Source organism: Magnolia sinica, chromosome 2 (genome assembly GCF_029962835.1).
Source record: "Magnolia sinica isolate HGM2019 chromosome 2, MsV1, whole genome shotgun sequence".
Classification (NCBI taxonomy): domain Eukaryota; kingdom Viridiplantae; phylum Streptophyta; class Magnoliopsida; order Magnoliales; family Magnoliaceae; genus Magnolia; species Magnolia sinica.
This window is the reverse complement of record NC_080574.1, coordinates 53,530,436-53,547,886: the sequence shown is the minus strand read 5'-3', so window position 1 is coordinate 53,547,886 and position 17,451 is coordinate 53,530,436. Positions and strand designations below refer to the sequence as shown.

At 39.1% G+C, this 17,451-nt stretch overlaps 1 protein-coding gene across 2 annotated transcripts; it reads left to right on the top strand.

The window, feature by feature from the left end:
- Positions 1-360: 360 nt before the first annotated feature.
- Positions 361-17,220, top strand: LOC131237109 (trihelix transcription factor GT-1-like). 2 transcript variants are annotated; one of them, XM_058234766.1, is made up of 5 exons: positions 574-713; positions 14,834-14,915; positions 15,346-15,480; positions 15,563-15,823; positions 16,468-17,220. In XM_058234766.1, the coding sequence occupies exons 2-5, from the start codon at positions 14,867-14,869 to the stop codon at positions 16,686-16,688; spliced, it is 666 nt and encodes a 221-aa protein (XP_058090749.1). In that variant the 5' UTR covers positions 574-713; positions 14,834-14,866; the 3' UTR covers positions 16,689-17,220. The 2 variants fall into 2 exon arrangements, with proteins under 2 accessions (XP_058090748.1, XP_058090749.1); XM_058234765.1 differs by lacking the exon at positions 14,834-14,915 and having other exon boundaries at positions 361-713.
- The last annotated feature ends 231 nt before the right edge of the window (positions 17,221-17,451 follow it).

Sequence of the window (17,451 nt, the reverse complement as noted above, 5' to 3'; positions counted from 1 at the left end):
CACACTTGATACGCATATACAAGGAAATTGTATGGGTAGGAAGTATTAACTCAAAGAAAACCGATTGATCGTGGAAATATCCTAAATTCTAATTCTTGGATACTGTTTTGTGGAAATAGGACCGTTGGATTTTCCTTTAATTTTTAACTATCCAATAAATCCACCGATCCAATATTCGTATAATCAAATAAGCTTATATTTTGTTTCATGATACATCTGCATTGAAGAATATAATTTGAACGGTTTAATTTGACTGCGTGTATGCCACGTATGCAATTGTTAAGTAATTTCTAAGTGCCTGAGTATCATCCATCACACCCCACGAGAGTATTAAAGTTTTTCTCAAGTAACGCCCACAGCCAACAGTAGTCATTAGCCCACCCACAGCAGCAACTGCAACAGCAACAGCTACAGCACCACCCACCACAGAAACCTACGACTCCTTGTCTCTCCTCCCTCCGACGACGAGCACCGCGTCTGTCCGACGCGTCGGAGGAGTCGAATATCCGGACATCCTTCCTCCTCCTCGTTTCCTGCTACGAAGATGCGAGACAGATCCCACCGTCGATTCCCAACTCGCGATAGATGGCGGAATCTCATCCGCAAGCTGAAAACCCACCACCACCAGCATTCTCCCTCTCTCTCCTTCCTGAAAGACGCCACATGCGATCCCCATCCTTTCCAGCACCACCCCATCCAATCCATCCCCAAAGGTACGGTCCTCCTCTCTCCCTTCCGAGCTGGATTTCGTCTCAAAACCTAATTCCCAATAATCTGCATTTGTTTTCCCGTCGAATGGTCTGGGAATTGGCGATTCATGCTGTAAATCTCCGTTTTTCAGTTTCTTCTGTTTTGGATTTTGACAGTTTGGGCTTCGTTGCTATTTTTCATGTGGTCGCGTTTGGATGCGCAATGAATCAAATTCCTAATATTGAATTTAGTCCAGCGTGAAAAATATTGTCGAGATTTTGTAAGTCTCGCGGTAGTATGGCGAAATTTTGATTGATCAATGTCATCCAAATCTCGCCAGATTTTATTTTTCATGAAATTATTGTGGTTTTAACTAGAAATTCATTGGAGTTAAAATAAATCATTTTAATAACTATATTTTCTAAAATTTCAAATCATTTTTAATTTATAATAAATATATTTTAATATTATTTTCAGCGAGATTTTCCCGATAATATGACGACAGACATATACAAATTTGAAAATCTCCCAAGAAATTGCCAGGAACGAGATTTTTCACTATGATTTAGTCAAAGTGGAGGTGGCAAACTTTCTGATTTTTAAACCTCAAAAGAAAAGAATTTGATGTCAGAACTTCCTGCGAATGCTGAGCAAGGAAGTCGCAAGACTCACAACTTGGTCATCTCCTTTTTATCATAGTTATTGCAATTCAATTTGCCAGCACATCCAAACATGCCCTTTGTTATACTGGTGGATGCCTGTCTCTTACTGGAACTTTTTTTTTCTCTAGTTTCTGATTTACAAACTACTGCTAGCAAGATGCTCATATTGTTAATAAAATCTCAGTGATACCATTCATAAAAGGAAAAAGAAAAAAGAAAAAAGAGGATGCTTGAATTCCATTTATTGGGAAAATCCAAAAGCTTAAGAGTTAGCACTTTTTTTTTGGGGGTTGAAAATCCATTAATTGGTGCTTGATCCAATAATATCTAAATTATGCTCAGATCTTCAGTTTGCACAACTGGGGCCAATTATTCGGTGATCCATGATCACAAACAGCTGATATGATGGCCCCATGGTATTAAAAAAACAGTTATGTCATAGTTGTAAAGGGCGTTATGTAAAGGAAACCATTGCCCCATTACTACGGGGACGAATCAGTCTGTTATGAAAAATGGGCTGTACCAGCCCTTATTAGCATCAGTTGTGGAGCCGATACTACCATAAAGGGTCCATTTTGAAAATTTTAATCTTCAAATTTTCTCTCGTTTTCCCACGTATTTATTCATTTCAACTATGAAGAAAGCTTAGAAATTAAGTTAAACATGATGTAAGACTATTTTGGGGATCAAAACACAAAATTTGAGTGGAATTTGATGAGCCTCCCAGTGCCTAATCTCAGGTTGGGGGCAGTTTCAGAGGACATGGTCCCTGTTTCCGGCAAACCTGAGGTTACCCACCGCTCACCCCCCACCGAAGTGGAGTGGACCATTTTGGAAAATATCAGAAGGGGTAAACTATCATTTTTTTTTTTCTTCATCTTTGTTTTGTTGTACTTATATGTAACGGGCCTTATCCACCAAAGCACGCTTGACTTGTATTAGGCCTATTTGGCCGACTTTCAACAAGTCAAGTTGAAAATGCCTGACAGACAATGCTCTTACTAAATAATGGTTCTTTACATCATCATATACATGTCCAAAAAAATAAAATAAAATGAATACATATTTTTGGGATCGTCACTTTTTTTTTCTTAAATTTTAGAATTATAGTTTTTTAGTATTTTTTCCCCAAAGAAAAAAGTCTCTGCTGTCACAAGGTCTTATTGTATTGGCCAGCAAGCTGAGAAATATGCTGACCGTTATCGTTACGTAATACCTTAGATTGGATGGCCGCATGATGGGTCCACCATTCATCAACAGTCTTCCATATTCATGTTTAGCGAACAGATGGTTACCAAAGAATATAGCAAGAGTCCACATCCAAGCGAAAATAGGCCCATGCTTTGATGTGATATGATTTTCCAATCTAGGAGAACTTTTGTGCATGGGGCATAGTGTTGCCTATTATATATGGCTTGGATAACTGAACCATGGATCCCTTTTGTATAGCTCAAAACCTGACTATATATCAAATGACAAGTTTATTAAGATAAAGAAGGATAAAAAAGAAGGTGGACATAGCCCAATATGAGATCCCAAGTAGTTGGGTTAAGGTTTAGATCAATGTGATGCTGATGTGGACATTGCCCAATATAAAATGATTGGCAGTTCACACTCTCTTGAGTTAGAAGTTAGAACATCCGCAAGTTTGTTTGCTCCCTTGAGGATATGAGGGGGGGAAAAAACCTCAACAAAGAAATAAGGTTTGTGATTTCATCAATAATGTCAGCAAGCTTTCATGGCCCAGGCTTAGCGAAAAATCTTGTTCTTAGGAACCTCTCGGCCCGGAAATTTCTCGGGAGCTTTTCAACCTTCGAGGCTTTTCTTGGGATATTATTGAGAAAATCTCTCCAAAAATACAAATATGTAAAAATATTTGTTATAAATTAATAAATGAATTTAAAAGTAAATATATATTTAAATAACAAATTCCTCAAGGGTTTAGTTTTCGTCCCCCTTTAATATGGCAATATTATCGAGATAGAATCGCGCTATTTTAAAAACTGCTGATAGTTTGAATGTCTCCCAATAATGTCGTTTAGTGTATTTTTTGCAATATTATCACAATATTTTCAAAATCTTGGTGATATTTTTCATACTGGGCAAAGGAGCTCTCCTTGAAGACTAATTAATGGCATTGGACGAGTCGCTATGACAATGAGATGACCCATGAAAGCATTATGAAATACTTTAGTACCTTCTCTGAGGAAACTGCTTTTTCCTCAATCATATCAGAACAAAAGAACAATTCCACCGTGGCAATCAGAGAACCTCTCTAATGCCAGTTGGACCTGGATGCCCAAGTTCTCAATGAGCTGCTATCAAAATTAACACTAATAGAATCAACCTAGGGAATATCACTTTATGCCGCACTGGCAAAGCAGATAATATTGTCTCTAAATATACTGCTCTTTCAAGAAGCATGCTCTAGTGGATTGCATTAGGGAGCATTTGCAAAGAATTCTCCCGAACAAAATACCTTGAATGACAATAACTGAAGAAGCCTTTCAACGTCTCCAAGAAGCCCAAGAAATGTTGGAATGTTAAAAAATAAATCCCATATGCACCTTATTTTCGAACAATGTAAATAAAAAGAAAAAAGAAAAAAATGGTGAACCATTTCTTCTACATTCTTAACTTGCTGCTCATGTTTGCTGGTTGGTTATCTCGACCCTTTAGATGGGCAAAAGTCAAATGCACCATTACCTAAGAAAACCCATCAACTTACAAATGGAGATGAGAACCTTTCATCTTTGCTTTTCTGGAGGGATTACCCCCTGTGGACAAAAGAAAATGAATATATATATATATATATATATATATATATATATATATATATATATATATATATATATATATGGGAAATATATGGTACTATGAGCTCGAACTCATGGGAGTCAAGCTGTGTGGGCCCCACCATGATGTGTATCAGATATCCACACAATGCATTTGGTGGGTCCCTCCTAGGTTTTTGGATATCCCAAAAATCGGCCATATTTGGAACTCAAGTGGGCCACACCATCTGAAACCGAGTAAAATCATGCCTAAAATATCTAAAAGCACTTGGTGGGGCCGCCCATCTGAGTTTTGGAATTGCCTTAAATTTGGTGTGAACCCTCATCCAATTGAGACACACAATGGATGGGCTGGATGTCTAAACCACACCTCATTGGGCCCTATATACAATCAGGAAGGTTTTAGTGGGCGGCTATCCACTGTCAACTTTTGTATGTGGTGTGGCCCACCTAAGCCATGTATTGGCCTGATTTTTAGGCCCATGCCTCACCATGGAAGGGTGCATCTGATTAATGGGATGGATGTCCCTCACACATCACGGTGGCGCCCACAGAGCTCGACCTCATGGGAAGCTTCCCATAAGGTCAACCTCATAGTACCTTTTTCCATGTTAGATTGACCTCAATGATCCAATTCTCAAATGTACTTATGTTAGATTGACAGTTCATGATGATATAGAAAGATCCAAGAAATAAAAATAGCACACACGAGAAATATACATTTACATGGTTAGTCATGGTGTGTAATTACATCCATGTGACAAGACAATCAGAGAGTTTTCACTATGCCAAGAGTTTGTAATGCAATTGAGAGCCACCTACTAATGTGGTTTTATTATCAGCAAAACGCTAATCCTAGTTAAACTGGGTTATCTATATTCTATACTGAAAATAACCCTAAAATAAATTTGGCTAGGGGCATTGCCCCCAAATGCCAATGACAACTGGGTTTTACAGTACATCTACAAATCAAGTAAAACAGAATACCAGACGCCTGCATGCAATGCAACAATCTGTACCACTCATAGGTGTGTAAACTTCATCAATTCTACTCAAAAGCTTCAAACAACATGGAATTTCTTCACCTCCCAGGTTTCTTCTCAATCCAGGTTCTAGAAAATCTTCCCACTCACCTTAGAACACCCTCATCTACCACCCCTTTGAACATAACAATCCTATAAGGGCCTGGTTACATGGCAGCTGGCATGCAACATTCTTAGTGTCTACTAGAGATCCTTCCAAAATTTCTATCCCCAGCCCCCACTTAACCCCAGTGCTCTTCTAAAAATTTGATAACAATCTTAGAACTGGACTACCAGCCACAAGAACCTCTTCTCCTGATTGGCCTTCGGCTGCTCCATAGGTGGTGAAATCCCACTACAGCGTGAGTGTGTGGGGTGTGGGATGTGAGTGCATGTGTAAAAAAGTTAAAAAAAAATGTTGCCATAGAGCTTGCCTTCTCTTCAAATCTCTATAGTAATTTTTATGAGAGGGCTTTATTTTCCAATTTTTTGTTCCCTATTCCAGTGCCTACCTTCCTTCTTAGATGGGAACGTCCCTCCGCTCTAAATGATGATATTTATGATGCTTAACTCTCCCTTTTGGCAAGAGATTCCTTTGGAACCTCGCAATTTTGTCTGCTATTGATCCTGGAATACAAAAGACTGGTTCCTATATTATAGAGGAGGGGGATTGACACCCAAAGGAAGCCCAAGGTAGCAGAGGACAATTAAGTTTACAAACCCAAAACTTTGGCCAAGTTCACCACAACTGGTTCTTTTACTTCTGCTCCAACAGCCAAGCTACCCCCGCCCTCCCAGATTCCTTAGTGCAGACACGGCTTCAAAATTCTGCAAAAGGGATTTCAGGCACATCTCTCGATAAGTAGAATAGCCACAAAAGGATTAAGCTATTTTTTTGCAAGTTGGAGGTGATGCGTGGAAATGTTATCCATCTTTAAACTGTCGAAAACCCTATACCATTTGGTTAACAAGTCCATGGAGTACTCTCGAAAAGACAATAAGAGGATCCCCTTGTTGAAGCCTATGTGAAAGAGCAAAGAAATCAAAAGGAGAATCATTAATAAGCATGGGAAAGGCAGCAGAAGATACAAGACTATATCCACTCTGGCTAAAAGGTTGTCAAGACCCAGATGATCTAAAAGGTAATTGAGGAATGATGAACCACATGGTCATGATTCTTCTCATTTACCACATTGCAAAAGATACCTAGAATTCACACTCTAACCCTTGAGTCCATGGCTACAGACATTTCATCCAAAATTTGTCTTCTTCTAATAAATGCACCTTGAATTGGAACACACCCCTCTGATAAATGCACCTTGAATTGGAACCCACTAATCCACAATTGTCTCATACAAACTCGACACAAGTGGAAGCAACATTAGTGTCCTTCACATCCAAAGCTCTCTCTGCGGTTATGAGTGAGATGAAAGTAGCATTCTTGGTATTATTGTGGAATTCCTTAAAACTCTTAGAAGATCATTTGTCATGACATCTCAATAGTGAACACTTGATGAAATGCCAAAGAACCTATCCAGCCCAATGCCTTGTCCCTATCAAGGTTGAGTATTGTCTCTCTATTCTCCTTTCTGTTATATGCTCCTTGGAACCACTTCTTCTCTTTATGAAAACAATGAAATCCATGTTTCATCATTTTGCTATCCATATTGATTGCAGTTATATTGTTGCTTATAGGCTTGCCTTTCTTTTTTTCCTACTTAGACAATCGATGGAGAAATACATGGAGAGGAGGAAGGATCTCCAAATTGTCTTTATTAATGTAGAGAAAGCTTATGATAGGGTCCCTAGAGAGTTAATTTGGTGGGTGTTGGGAAAGAAAGGAGTTTCAAGAGGATATATTAGCATGATCAAGGATATGTACGAGGAAATAATAACAAATGTGAGGACCACTAGCAGAGAGACAAGTTATTCCCAATTACTATAGGCTTGCACCATAGGTTGGCATCGGGCCCATCACTTTTTTGCATTGGTTATGGATGAGTTAACGAGGCATTTTAGGAAGAGCTCTCATGGTGTATGTTGTTTGCAAATGACATAATTTTGATTGACAAGATGAGGGAGGGTGTAAACACAAAGCTAGATTTATGGAGGGTTGCTTTAGAATCTAAATGATTTAAAATTAGTTGAACTAAAATAGAGTATGTGGAGTGCAATTTTAGTAAAAATAGGAATGGGAACGAGGAATTAGTTAAGGTTGCTGACCAAGAACTTTCCCAAAATGACCACTTTTGGTATCTTGGGTCAATAATTCATGAGAGTGGAGAGCTTGAGAAGGATGTTACTCATGGAAATCAACAAGGTGGAAGAAATTGGAGATGTGCCTTTAGAGTTTTATGTGATCATTGTGTACCATTCAAACTGAGAGAGAAATTTTATAGGATAGCTATAAGACCAGCCATGCTTTTATGGGGCATAATGTTGGGCAGTTAAGGAACAACATGTTTATAGGATGTGTAGCTGAAATGAGATGTTCAGATGGATGAGTGGCAAGATGAGGAAATGAATGCATTTGAGGGAACTCAGAGTTGCACCAATAGGTAATCGGATGAGGGAAAGTAGACATAGATCATTTGGTCATGTACAACGGAGACCAAGAACTGTGCTGGTCAGGAGTGAGTTGGTACAAAGTCAAAGGCTCTAAAAGGGCAAGTAGAAGGCCCAAAAGGACGTGGTGGAGGTAGCAAGAAAAGATGTCATGACCTATGGCCTAACTGAAGTAATGGCCCTTGATAGAGTGGAATGGTGGAACATGATTCATGTAGCCGACCCCAATTACTTGGGATAGCTGTAAGGATTAGATGATGACAATGATAGACTTGCCTTTTGTTTATATTTCTATTTCATAATTTGATAATTTAGATATGTTTTATGTTTTGGTGGTTTTAAATCTGAGGAACTGTTTCCTGGTCATCAGCATATGAAGTCCTAATACAACCATTATATTTAGGTGGAGCCATGGCGCTGTTATCCACAATCTTGATCTGTTGGGTCCCACAGTGGATGTGGATACTCCAGAGACATTCCAAATTGGCAGTTCCTGACCCTTTTTTTTGCCACAAATAGATGGTTGTGAAAAAGTATAGCAACAACAGTCTGGAAAGATAGCTAAAGATAGAACAGTTAGGATCTTCTAACCCATAAGTTTTTTAGGGGCATATAACACACATACTTGGGCCCCTTCAGCTCAAAAGTTTGGATCACTGAACAATGGGTCCCATTTGTATGGAACGAAAACATTTGGATACTATTCATGTCTTGATCCACTGGACCCAATATTGAGTTGTGCTGTTTAGAACTTGGAACGGACTTTGTCATGCGGATTTTCATGTTTAATTGTTCATAAAGTCCTGTTTTGGGAATTGGCAAGGCACTGAATTTCTACAAGGGAATTACAACATGAGTTTGTGTGTGTTGTGCTCTATTTAATATTCTTGAAGGTGAGCTTGATGTTTTAAATATTGATGATATCGGCCAATATATCCCACGATATATCTTGTATCCCGCCTGTGCGATACAAAACGCATGGGTAGTGCTGATATATCCCACATGTTCGATCCAATGAGCATTTTCAATTTCCAATCCATTTTTTTTTTTTTTTGTTGAAATTATGTTAAATCAGTATCAAATGGTTATAAATCCATTGGTTCTTCATGTTTTGCATGAAAAATCATGGAGTTGGAGCTTTGATTTCGATATCCATTCGTTCTCATGTTGTCCATGTTTTTTTTTTTTTTTCGAAATTTTCCTTCAACCAGCTATCAATTGAGAGTAATTTCGAAATATTTAGGAATATTTGATGAAATGATCATTACATACACTCTAATTTCAAAATTTGAGTGTAGGTGGTTTGATTTAGGAAAAATTATGGAAAATTTGAAATTTCCCTAATTTCTCCCAATTTGCTTGCAATGTTGCACTCCAAACATGAAATCAAGCATGTATGAGGGCTGGTCTATTGATTTGTTATGTCCTTCTCAATTTTCGGAAAATAAAAATTATTAAAATATCATTTTTTTTTTCAAAAAATGAGGTAGATCAAAATCTTAGGTGGACCACCAGTGGGTTAGACCTTGAATGTGGGGCTCACCTCATTGTATTTGTTGTATATCCATGCCGTCCATCCTTTTTGCCAACTCATTTTAAGATATAGTCCAAAAAATGAGGCAGATCTAAATCGCAGGTGGACCACACAGTAGGAATCAAATTCCCACCATTAAAAACTTCTTGGGGATCAAACTATCATTTGGGTTTTCCCTTCAACCAAATATGAGTGACCTTATCAATAGGTCGGACGGCATGGATATACAACACATGCATCAAGGTGGGGCCCATGGTCAGGGAAGCACCAAAGTGGACCGTAATTATGCTCTAACTCGCCGGATCTTTGCTTTAAAAAAAGACTTGGTTTAAAATAAGCCACGTTGGCTTGTTTTGAATTGAAAAGAAGGGGGGTTCCCTTGTAAATGACAAAAAGAGAGAAAGGGGGGACTCCGATTGTGTGCGGACGTGGCAAAGTTCTGATGTGTGTTATATCCACATCATCCATCCATTTTGCTCGATCATTTAGGTCATGATAAAAAATTGACACAAATCCAATGCTCAAGTGGACCACATCGCAGAAAACAGTGGGGATAATGATGCCCACAGTTGAAAGCTTCCTAGGGCACACTATGATGTTTATTTGCCATCCAACCTCTTCATAAGGTCACAAAGACCTAGATGATGGGAAAACACAAATATCATCTTAATCTAAAACTTTTGTGGCCCCAAGAAGTTTTCAATGGTAGGCATTCAATCCCCCCTTTTTTGTGTGTGGTCTACTGGAGCTTTAGATCTGCCTCGTTTTTGAGATCATGCCCTAAAATGATACGAAAAAATGGATGGATGGTGTGGATATAACACATACATCATGGTGGGGCCCACAAAACTTTGCCACATCAACATATCATCATGGTGTGCTAAACCACGTAATTGAGATCTCCTCGGGATTCAAAATTGAAAAGAGAGAGGGGGGCTTTGTAAATGGGCAGAGAGACCAAGAGAGGGAGAGTCACACATGGCGGTCTCTCTGGCTTTGAGTTCGAAACCGAGAGAGAGAGAGAGAGAGAGAGAGAGAGAGAGAGAGAGAGAGAGAGAGAGAGACGCATATCACTATCTCTCTACCCCTTCGATTTCAATACCCTAACCAGAGAGAGATGCGCATGGTTGTCTCTCTCCTCCTTCGATTTCAAAACCTTAAACCTGAGAGAGAGAGAGAGAGAGAGAGAGAGAGAGAGAGAGAGAGAAGAAGAAGAAGAAGAAGAAGAAGAAGAAGAAGAAATGCAAAATATGTTTACCTTGTTCCCAAATTTTGCTTTTAATTTTGCTTTCCAAGAAATTGGGGAATAACTTCTCGTAAACTTTGTACAGTACTCTCATTAAGTTGTTATACGCGTGGAGCTTGCGAGTATAGTGATACGTGGGGTTTAGGAAGTATCCTGAAACCCAAAACAATGTCCATATTTACATATTAGTGTGAAAAAAAAAAAAAAAACCATACAAGTCTATACTATGGAAGCAACCAGTAAAGTACATCTAACTACTTACTAGCCTTGTGAAATGGGTGCTTCAGGGCCATTTTCCATTGGTCATCAATTATTTTGTGCACCCATTGATATGAATTCAGGGCTTTAGCCTCGATGGCCTCTTTCATGTACCATATGGACTTGTACATGGAACACATTAACGGATATGTCTCATTAGCCACCATCTTTAGCTATTAGCACTCTATATATAGCTAGAATACCTACCACACCACTCATGTGGTCCCAAAAAAGAGCTGCTCAAACAATCTTCTCAATTATCAACGCTACTTTTTTACCACTCCTAGCCTAGTGTGGATATTCTCTAGAGGCAAAGAGCTCTTAGCCCTTGCCTTTGTTTTATGAAGCTTTTTAGAACAATGAAATTTGTGCAAAACCATGTTTCCCTAAGCTACACTATATCGCCAACACACCTCTCGCACTTCTCGGCTATAGCTAGATGTGATTGGATGAAATTTGTAATTGCCTAGGCATTGGCAATCACACTCTTGACTATAGGCCTCTAACCTATCACCTTAAGCATTAAATCAATCAATGAGCTGTGCATGGAGTCCAATACAAGTACTTCATCAACTCCTTCCTCATTTTCACAAATGCGCTCCCATTATCTATGATAAACTTCACCATTCTTCCTCCCAACCTCCATCACATACCTCATCAACCATAGATATAATTTGAGCTTTTTATCTCATTCAAACGCCTCAATGGACTTTAGGAATACGGTCCTCCCCCTACAACAGACCATAAAATTTATGACAGATATTCTCATCGGTCCCATCCACCCATCACATATCATCAGCATGTCCCCATAAGTCTCTCACGACGGCCTCAACTTGTCAATATATCGATGCGTGTCAGCAACCTTTTCATCTAGGTACTACCCCATATTCTCACTTGGCGTAGGTGTCACCACACCCTTGCCCCCACAATGTACTTCAATGATTATAAGAATGTGGGCTACTACTGCATTGCTTAGCACGTAATCATAAATAAATAAAAATGCCACAAACTTTCCTACTCTGTTTCTCACATCCCCCCACCAGCCTCCCACGTAGACCCCTCAAACGTGGGCCTACTTGCTTCCCACCTCCTCATCTGATCCATATCCCTCTAGTCTTGTAATGACTCATCAACAACATGTCTACAGTCAAGATTCTCAATCTCGTCCACCTCCTCTACGTCCTCAAGGTCCCATGCTGTCTTCGTTTACTCCTCTCTAAACTTTCTATCATGCTTAGCACGATCATCTCTAATCTTCACCCCTTTTCCTCAATACCTCCATCTTCACTCTCACCTCTGTTAGAACCTTTGGGCAATTGACAACATTCCGATGCCTTCCACTAGGTGTTCTTGCAAGCCAAACACCTTCCTCTCTTAGGCACATGCTCACAATAATTGCACTTGGATCCGTGTCGATTGTCAGGAAGCAGGGTCCTATACTACAAGTGATATCAGGCTGCCTCCTTTAGACTTTTGCTACCTGCAAAATAACATTAAGCAAATAGAATGTTAGCACATACAATCTGGATTTTTTTAAAAAATAAATGAATTTTAATTATTATTTTTTATATTTTTTAATTAATTTTTTTTTTTTTTTTCTCAAAAAATCCAAAAACCTCTGTCAATCCATTGGTAAGCTTCAAACATGTCTAATGTGATTTTCCCAAACTCTAATTGCAATTTAAATGGATGACATTGGGAATTTTTTGAATTTTTCCTAATTTTCCAAATTCATAAATTGAAGTGTTAACTGATATTAACATCGGCCAATACTCGTAAACACTTGCAAATTAAGGCTAAATAACCACTGATTAGTCTGAATTTACAAAAAATAAATTTTAATTATTTTTTATGTTATTTAATTAAAAAGTTTTTTTTTTTTTTCCAAAAAATCCAAAAACCTCTATCAATCTGTAGATTAGCCTCCAACACCTCTAATGTAATTTTCCATACTTAAATTGTAGTTTAAATGGATGGAATTGGGGAAATATCCAATTTTCTCCAATTTCCCCCATTTTTTTCCGAATTTTGCAAATTAGAGTGTAACTGGTTTTAATATCTACGAATACTCATAAACACTTGTAAATTAAGGCTAATTAATTGTTGATCAATCTGGATTTTTTGAAAAATATTTTTTAATTTAAAATTATTTATCTCCAAAAAATTCAAAAACCACCATTAATTAATTCAGCCTCCAACTTGTCCAATGCCATTTTTTCAGCCTCCAACTTTCCAATTCACCAGGGCAAATCCCGGTAAATGGGTAATAATTACTTACCAAGGTAATTCCCACACACTTGTCGATGCTGACGCTGACGGGGTTACTTTTTAAACACTAAAACCGAGGAATGTGTATATTTTGCGTGGGGCCCACTGTGATGTATGTGGCTTATCCACGCTGTCCATCTGTTTTGCAAGCTGATTTTATGGCATGAACCCAAAATTGAGGCAGATCCAAATGTCTAGTGGACCACGTCACACGAAACAGTGGGTTGAACGCCTACCGTTAAAAACCTTTTGCAATCACGATTTCCTGTGGTGTGGGCCACTTGAGCTTCAGATCTGCCTCATTTTTGGGCTCCTTTTCCAGTAAAATAGATTCACAGTGTGGATATGTTACAAACATCATAGTGGGGCCCATGAATGGACATCGATCCTTTTCAAATGGCTTTTGCAAGGAGGAAAGTAGCATGTATTTACAGCCTCCTTCAAACAGCTAACATTTGCAATAATTACACATTTACGCCCTTTTACATACATTTACAATAAAACAAACACTCCCTAATTGCTATTGTAAGAGGGTGCAATGGGGGAAATTTCAAAATTTCCCTAAATCTTCTAGCTATCGACTGATAGCTAGAAGCCCATAGACTTCCAAGCAGTTTTGAATCGCCTATGGTTGATACCAATAGTATCAGGCAACTATTGATAGTGCAAACATCGCATGCAAAGAGGAGTGTGTGGGCATAAGCAAAAAACAAAAAAAATTCACTACTTTATGCATTTGTAATCAAGGTAGCACAATAGATGGTGCATAATGGGTGATTTTTGGAACTCCATGACATAGGAAGATGGTAATTGTCTCTCTACTGAACATATTTTTCACAGTAATCTGGTTGGACATGTTTTGAGTAACTTGGTTTGTAGTGAATTCAAGAACAAGGGGGGGGGGGGGGGGTGGTCGACATCGTTAATACAATGCGATATATTGAGAGATATCGACTGATAGCTAGAAGCCCATAGACTTCCAAGCAGTTTTGAATTGCCTATGGTCGATACCGATAGTATCAGGCAACTATCGATAGTGCAAACATCGCATGCAAAGAGGTGTGTGTGGGCATAAGCAAAAAAAAAATCACTTCTTTATGCATTTGTAATCAAGGTAGTGCAATAGATGGTGCATAATGGGTGATTTTTGGAACTCCATGATATAGGAAGATGGTAATTGTCTCTCTACTGAGCATATTTATAACAGTAATCTGGTTGGACATGTTTTGAGTAACTTGCTTTGTAGTGAATTCAAGAACAAGGGGGTTTAGGCCTTTTGTTGTTTTGCCTTTGTATAATTTGACATCTAATTAGTTCTGACAAATGATAGATGGCTTTGATTAATTTGCTTCTAGTAATTTCAGTTGTCTTTGTTTCAAAGTAGGAAATGGATGTGAATTGTGTGTAACCAGGGGTTAGGAATCTCTTGTAACCCCTGACATGGCTCAATGGAAACACGCCACATGCGAATGTAATAAGCGGGCCCGCAAATCACTTTAATGATTCCTCCAGTGGAATGACGATTTTACCCTTTTGAATGCAGGCCCTGCCTCTGACATGTGCATGTGGTGCATTTTCATTGGGCCATGTCAGGGGTACAGGCCCCTAGTTATAGGTCATTCATGTTGTGGAAAATGCCTTGTTGTAGTGATGGTCTTTTTACCGAATGGCTTTCTGAATGGGCTTTATTTTTTTAATGTTTCCCAGATGATATGAGATAGACTTGTTTTGACAGTAAAAAGAATTACTTTGGTCTTGGTAGAGAGATTCACTTCCTTGCTCTCTTAATACAGACTGGATAATAGCCCAAATGGCTTGCGCAAAGAATGGCCAGACGCTGCACAGAAATCTCAACTCTTTCTGCTCTAACCGCAGGTGCAGATGCTTGATATTCAAAATTACCCTTTCAAGCACTTAAAATGTGAAAATTCCATTGCATGGAGATATGCTCTAGAACTGTTCCTCACGACAAGTACCACAAGTGCTACAGCCTTGCAATAATATATTTCCATTTCTAAGTATCTTCTTCTGTGGAGTTAGTGTTTTTCTTGAATTTGTGCTCACAACATGCTTGCTTCCCCCAACCATTCCTTTGGAAAGCAATCCCCACATCTTCATTGAATTGCGCTCTGTTTTCACATTGTTTTGTAGAATCATTAGAAAATGTTCTTAAATTGCCATTTTCAATTTGCCCGTCTTCATAGAGCCACTTTTTCCAGTTACCATCCTTATCATTTTATTTTTTTTGAAATGCTCTCTGTTAGTCCTTTTATTCACTTCAATGCTTATTGGTTATGATTGTCAGACATGGAATCATTGGATCAAAATCTTGAGAGAAGTATCATCAACGAAGTGCAGAGCATATCTCCTGTGATGCCTCAAGAATGCCATCTACAAAACGGGCGAAACGTGTGGAGCTGGAGGGATGGTGATTGTGTTGGTGCGATTGCTTGTGCTTTCCATTTCTACCTTCTCCTCTTATTACTTGAGCTGCAGTTAATCTGATTCTTTTGGCCCGTCAGATGTACCTGTCTGGGACAGCGGGATGGATTGCCATCCTGCGATAGTGCAGCCACCTGCAGGGCGTGTTATTATTGTAAAGTGGGGTGATATGGCCCGGAAAGTAGGAATTGATGGATCTGCGGATGCCATTAAAGCTGCCATTAGAAGTGCTTTTGGATTGAGGTCGAAACGAACCTTTTGGGTAGAAGATGAGGATGGTGTTGTGAGGAGCTTTGATCGCACCATGCCCCAGACGACTTACACACTTCATATCGATCCCGGTTAGTCTCTAAAATAGTTCAATCAGTATCTGTAGAAGAGGAATTATAGGGCCCTGAGCATCAAAGAATATGTATAGCTTGCTGAGGCAGAGAGTTCCTTACATGTGGGACCCATGGTTTTGCTATCCAAACCATTCATCTGATTTGCGCCACATTTGATTAGAGTATGCTGCAAAACATCTCCCAGATTGGAAGAACCTCATGTAGTGGTTTGCATGAATTGCCGTGGGAAAAAAAAAAGAAGAAGCAACAGTCCACATTAAATGGGAAATAGGCCAAAGATCAAAGTGACAGGATTGTCCTGTTGGGATTCGGGGAGGTTCCATTTTCAGTGGGACCCATCTGTTCAATGGTCTGAATCATGAACCATGGGCCCTTCATGTGCAGAATCTGGTCCCTCAGCAGACTGTAATCTAGGCCCCTTGGAGCCCACTTCCATAAATTCAAAATTTTATTTTATTTTATTTTATTTTTTTTAAAAAAGAAGAAGAAGAAGAAGAAGAAGAAGAAGAAGAAGCCTAAACGAGTTCTTTCAATGAAGTAAAGAACTCTCTTCCTTGAAACTCTCACCCATGTTCAAGTTCATGCATCCAAAGAACCCCTTGGATTAAAATGTGAATATGACAGTAGGGCATTTTCTCCAGGTGTAACAATTAAGCTCTATCACTATGACGAATGCAGCAGACAGACGACAAACAGTGAAGACGCGACTTTGTATAGTGAAGATGACTTCCGTGAGCTCCTAGCCCGTTATGGATGGCAATCGCTGCGGGAGGTTGGCACTTGCAAGGATGTGGAGTCAATACAAGAGCTACGCCCCATGGCCTCTTACCACTCTAGTTATTTCAAAGACATGAGCTTGTGATATCAACTGAAGATGCATTACTGAGATTGTCAACCAGTGGTGTAAATTGGTCACTCGTGTTGGCTACCGGCTCTTCCTTCTCTCAGCAAAAGCACAAATGATAATATTTGATACTTGAACTGAAGATGTCAGTAAAAATCCGGGCTCTCAAGATCGACAATGTCAAGATTTTGGTAATGGCATGAGAACGAGATGCCGAACAGTATCTCCTGATGGTAAAGAAGGCAGGCAATTGTTGCCATGGAAATTGTCTAAAGACTAAAAGAATCTTGGGATTTTGGTTGAAAGGTGAGTTAGTACTTGACTTTCTGTAAAATGTTTGGATTGGTGGGAATCAAAACGTAGATGTGGAGAACCGAAGGTCACATCAGGGGAAAGGAAAATGTGTAAAAAAAGAATCTATGTTAACGTGTTTGTTTTAGCACGTGATTTCCATGTAAATGGTAAAAGGTCAATTGTCAAAAAGTCAAATACGTCTCTCCTAACTTTGGAGATCTAGATTCAACAGATCAAAAACCTCTACTTTCTTACACCATCTTACCATCACGTTGATAGAGAGAAATGACTGGGTGGGTTCGTTGCATGGAAGCCTTTCCATGCACCCGGTTGCATTTGGACTGTTGGAATTCGTATCACCAGTTTAGACCATCCATTAGGTTCAGTTCGCTCTTCTTCTGCTACTGTGCAAAAATTTCACAGCAATCTGATGGTCCTAAACATCTGTGACTGGACCTGTCTTCTACAAATTATCTTGTCCATTCAT

Bases quoted from the DNA above. Each gene is read 5' to 3' on its own strand.
- LOC131237109 (XM_058234765.1), top strand. From the start codon at position 545: ATGCGAGACAGATCCCACCGTCGATTCCCAACTCGCGATAGATGGCGG. The intron at 15,481-15,562 runs GTGCGATTGCTT...TTGGCCCGTCAG, and splicing joins GAGGGATGGTGATTGTGTTG to ATGTACCTGTCTGGGACAGC. The intron at 15,824-16,467 runs GTTAGTCTCTAA...CATTTTCTCCAG, and splicing joins CACACTTCATATCGATCCCG to GTGTAACAATTAAGCTCTAT.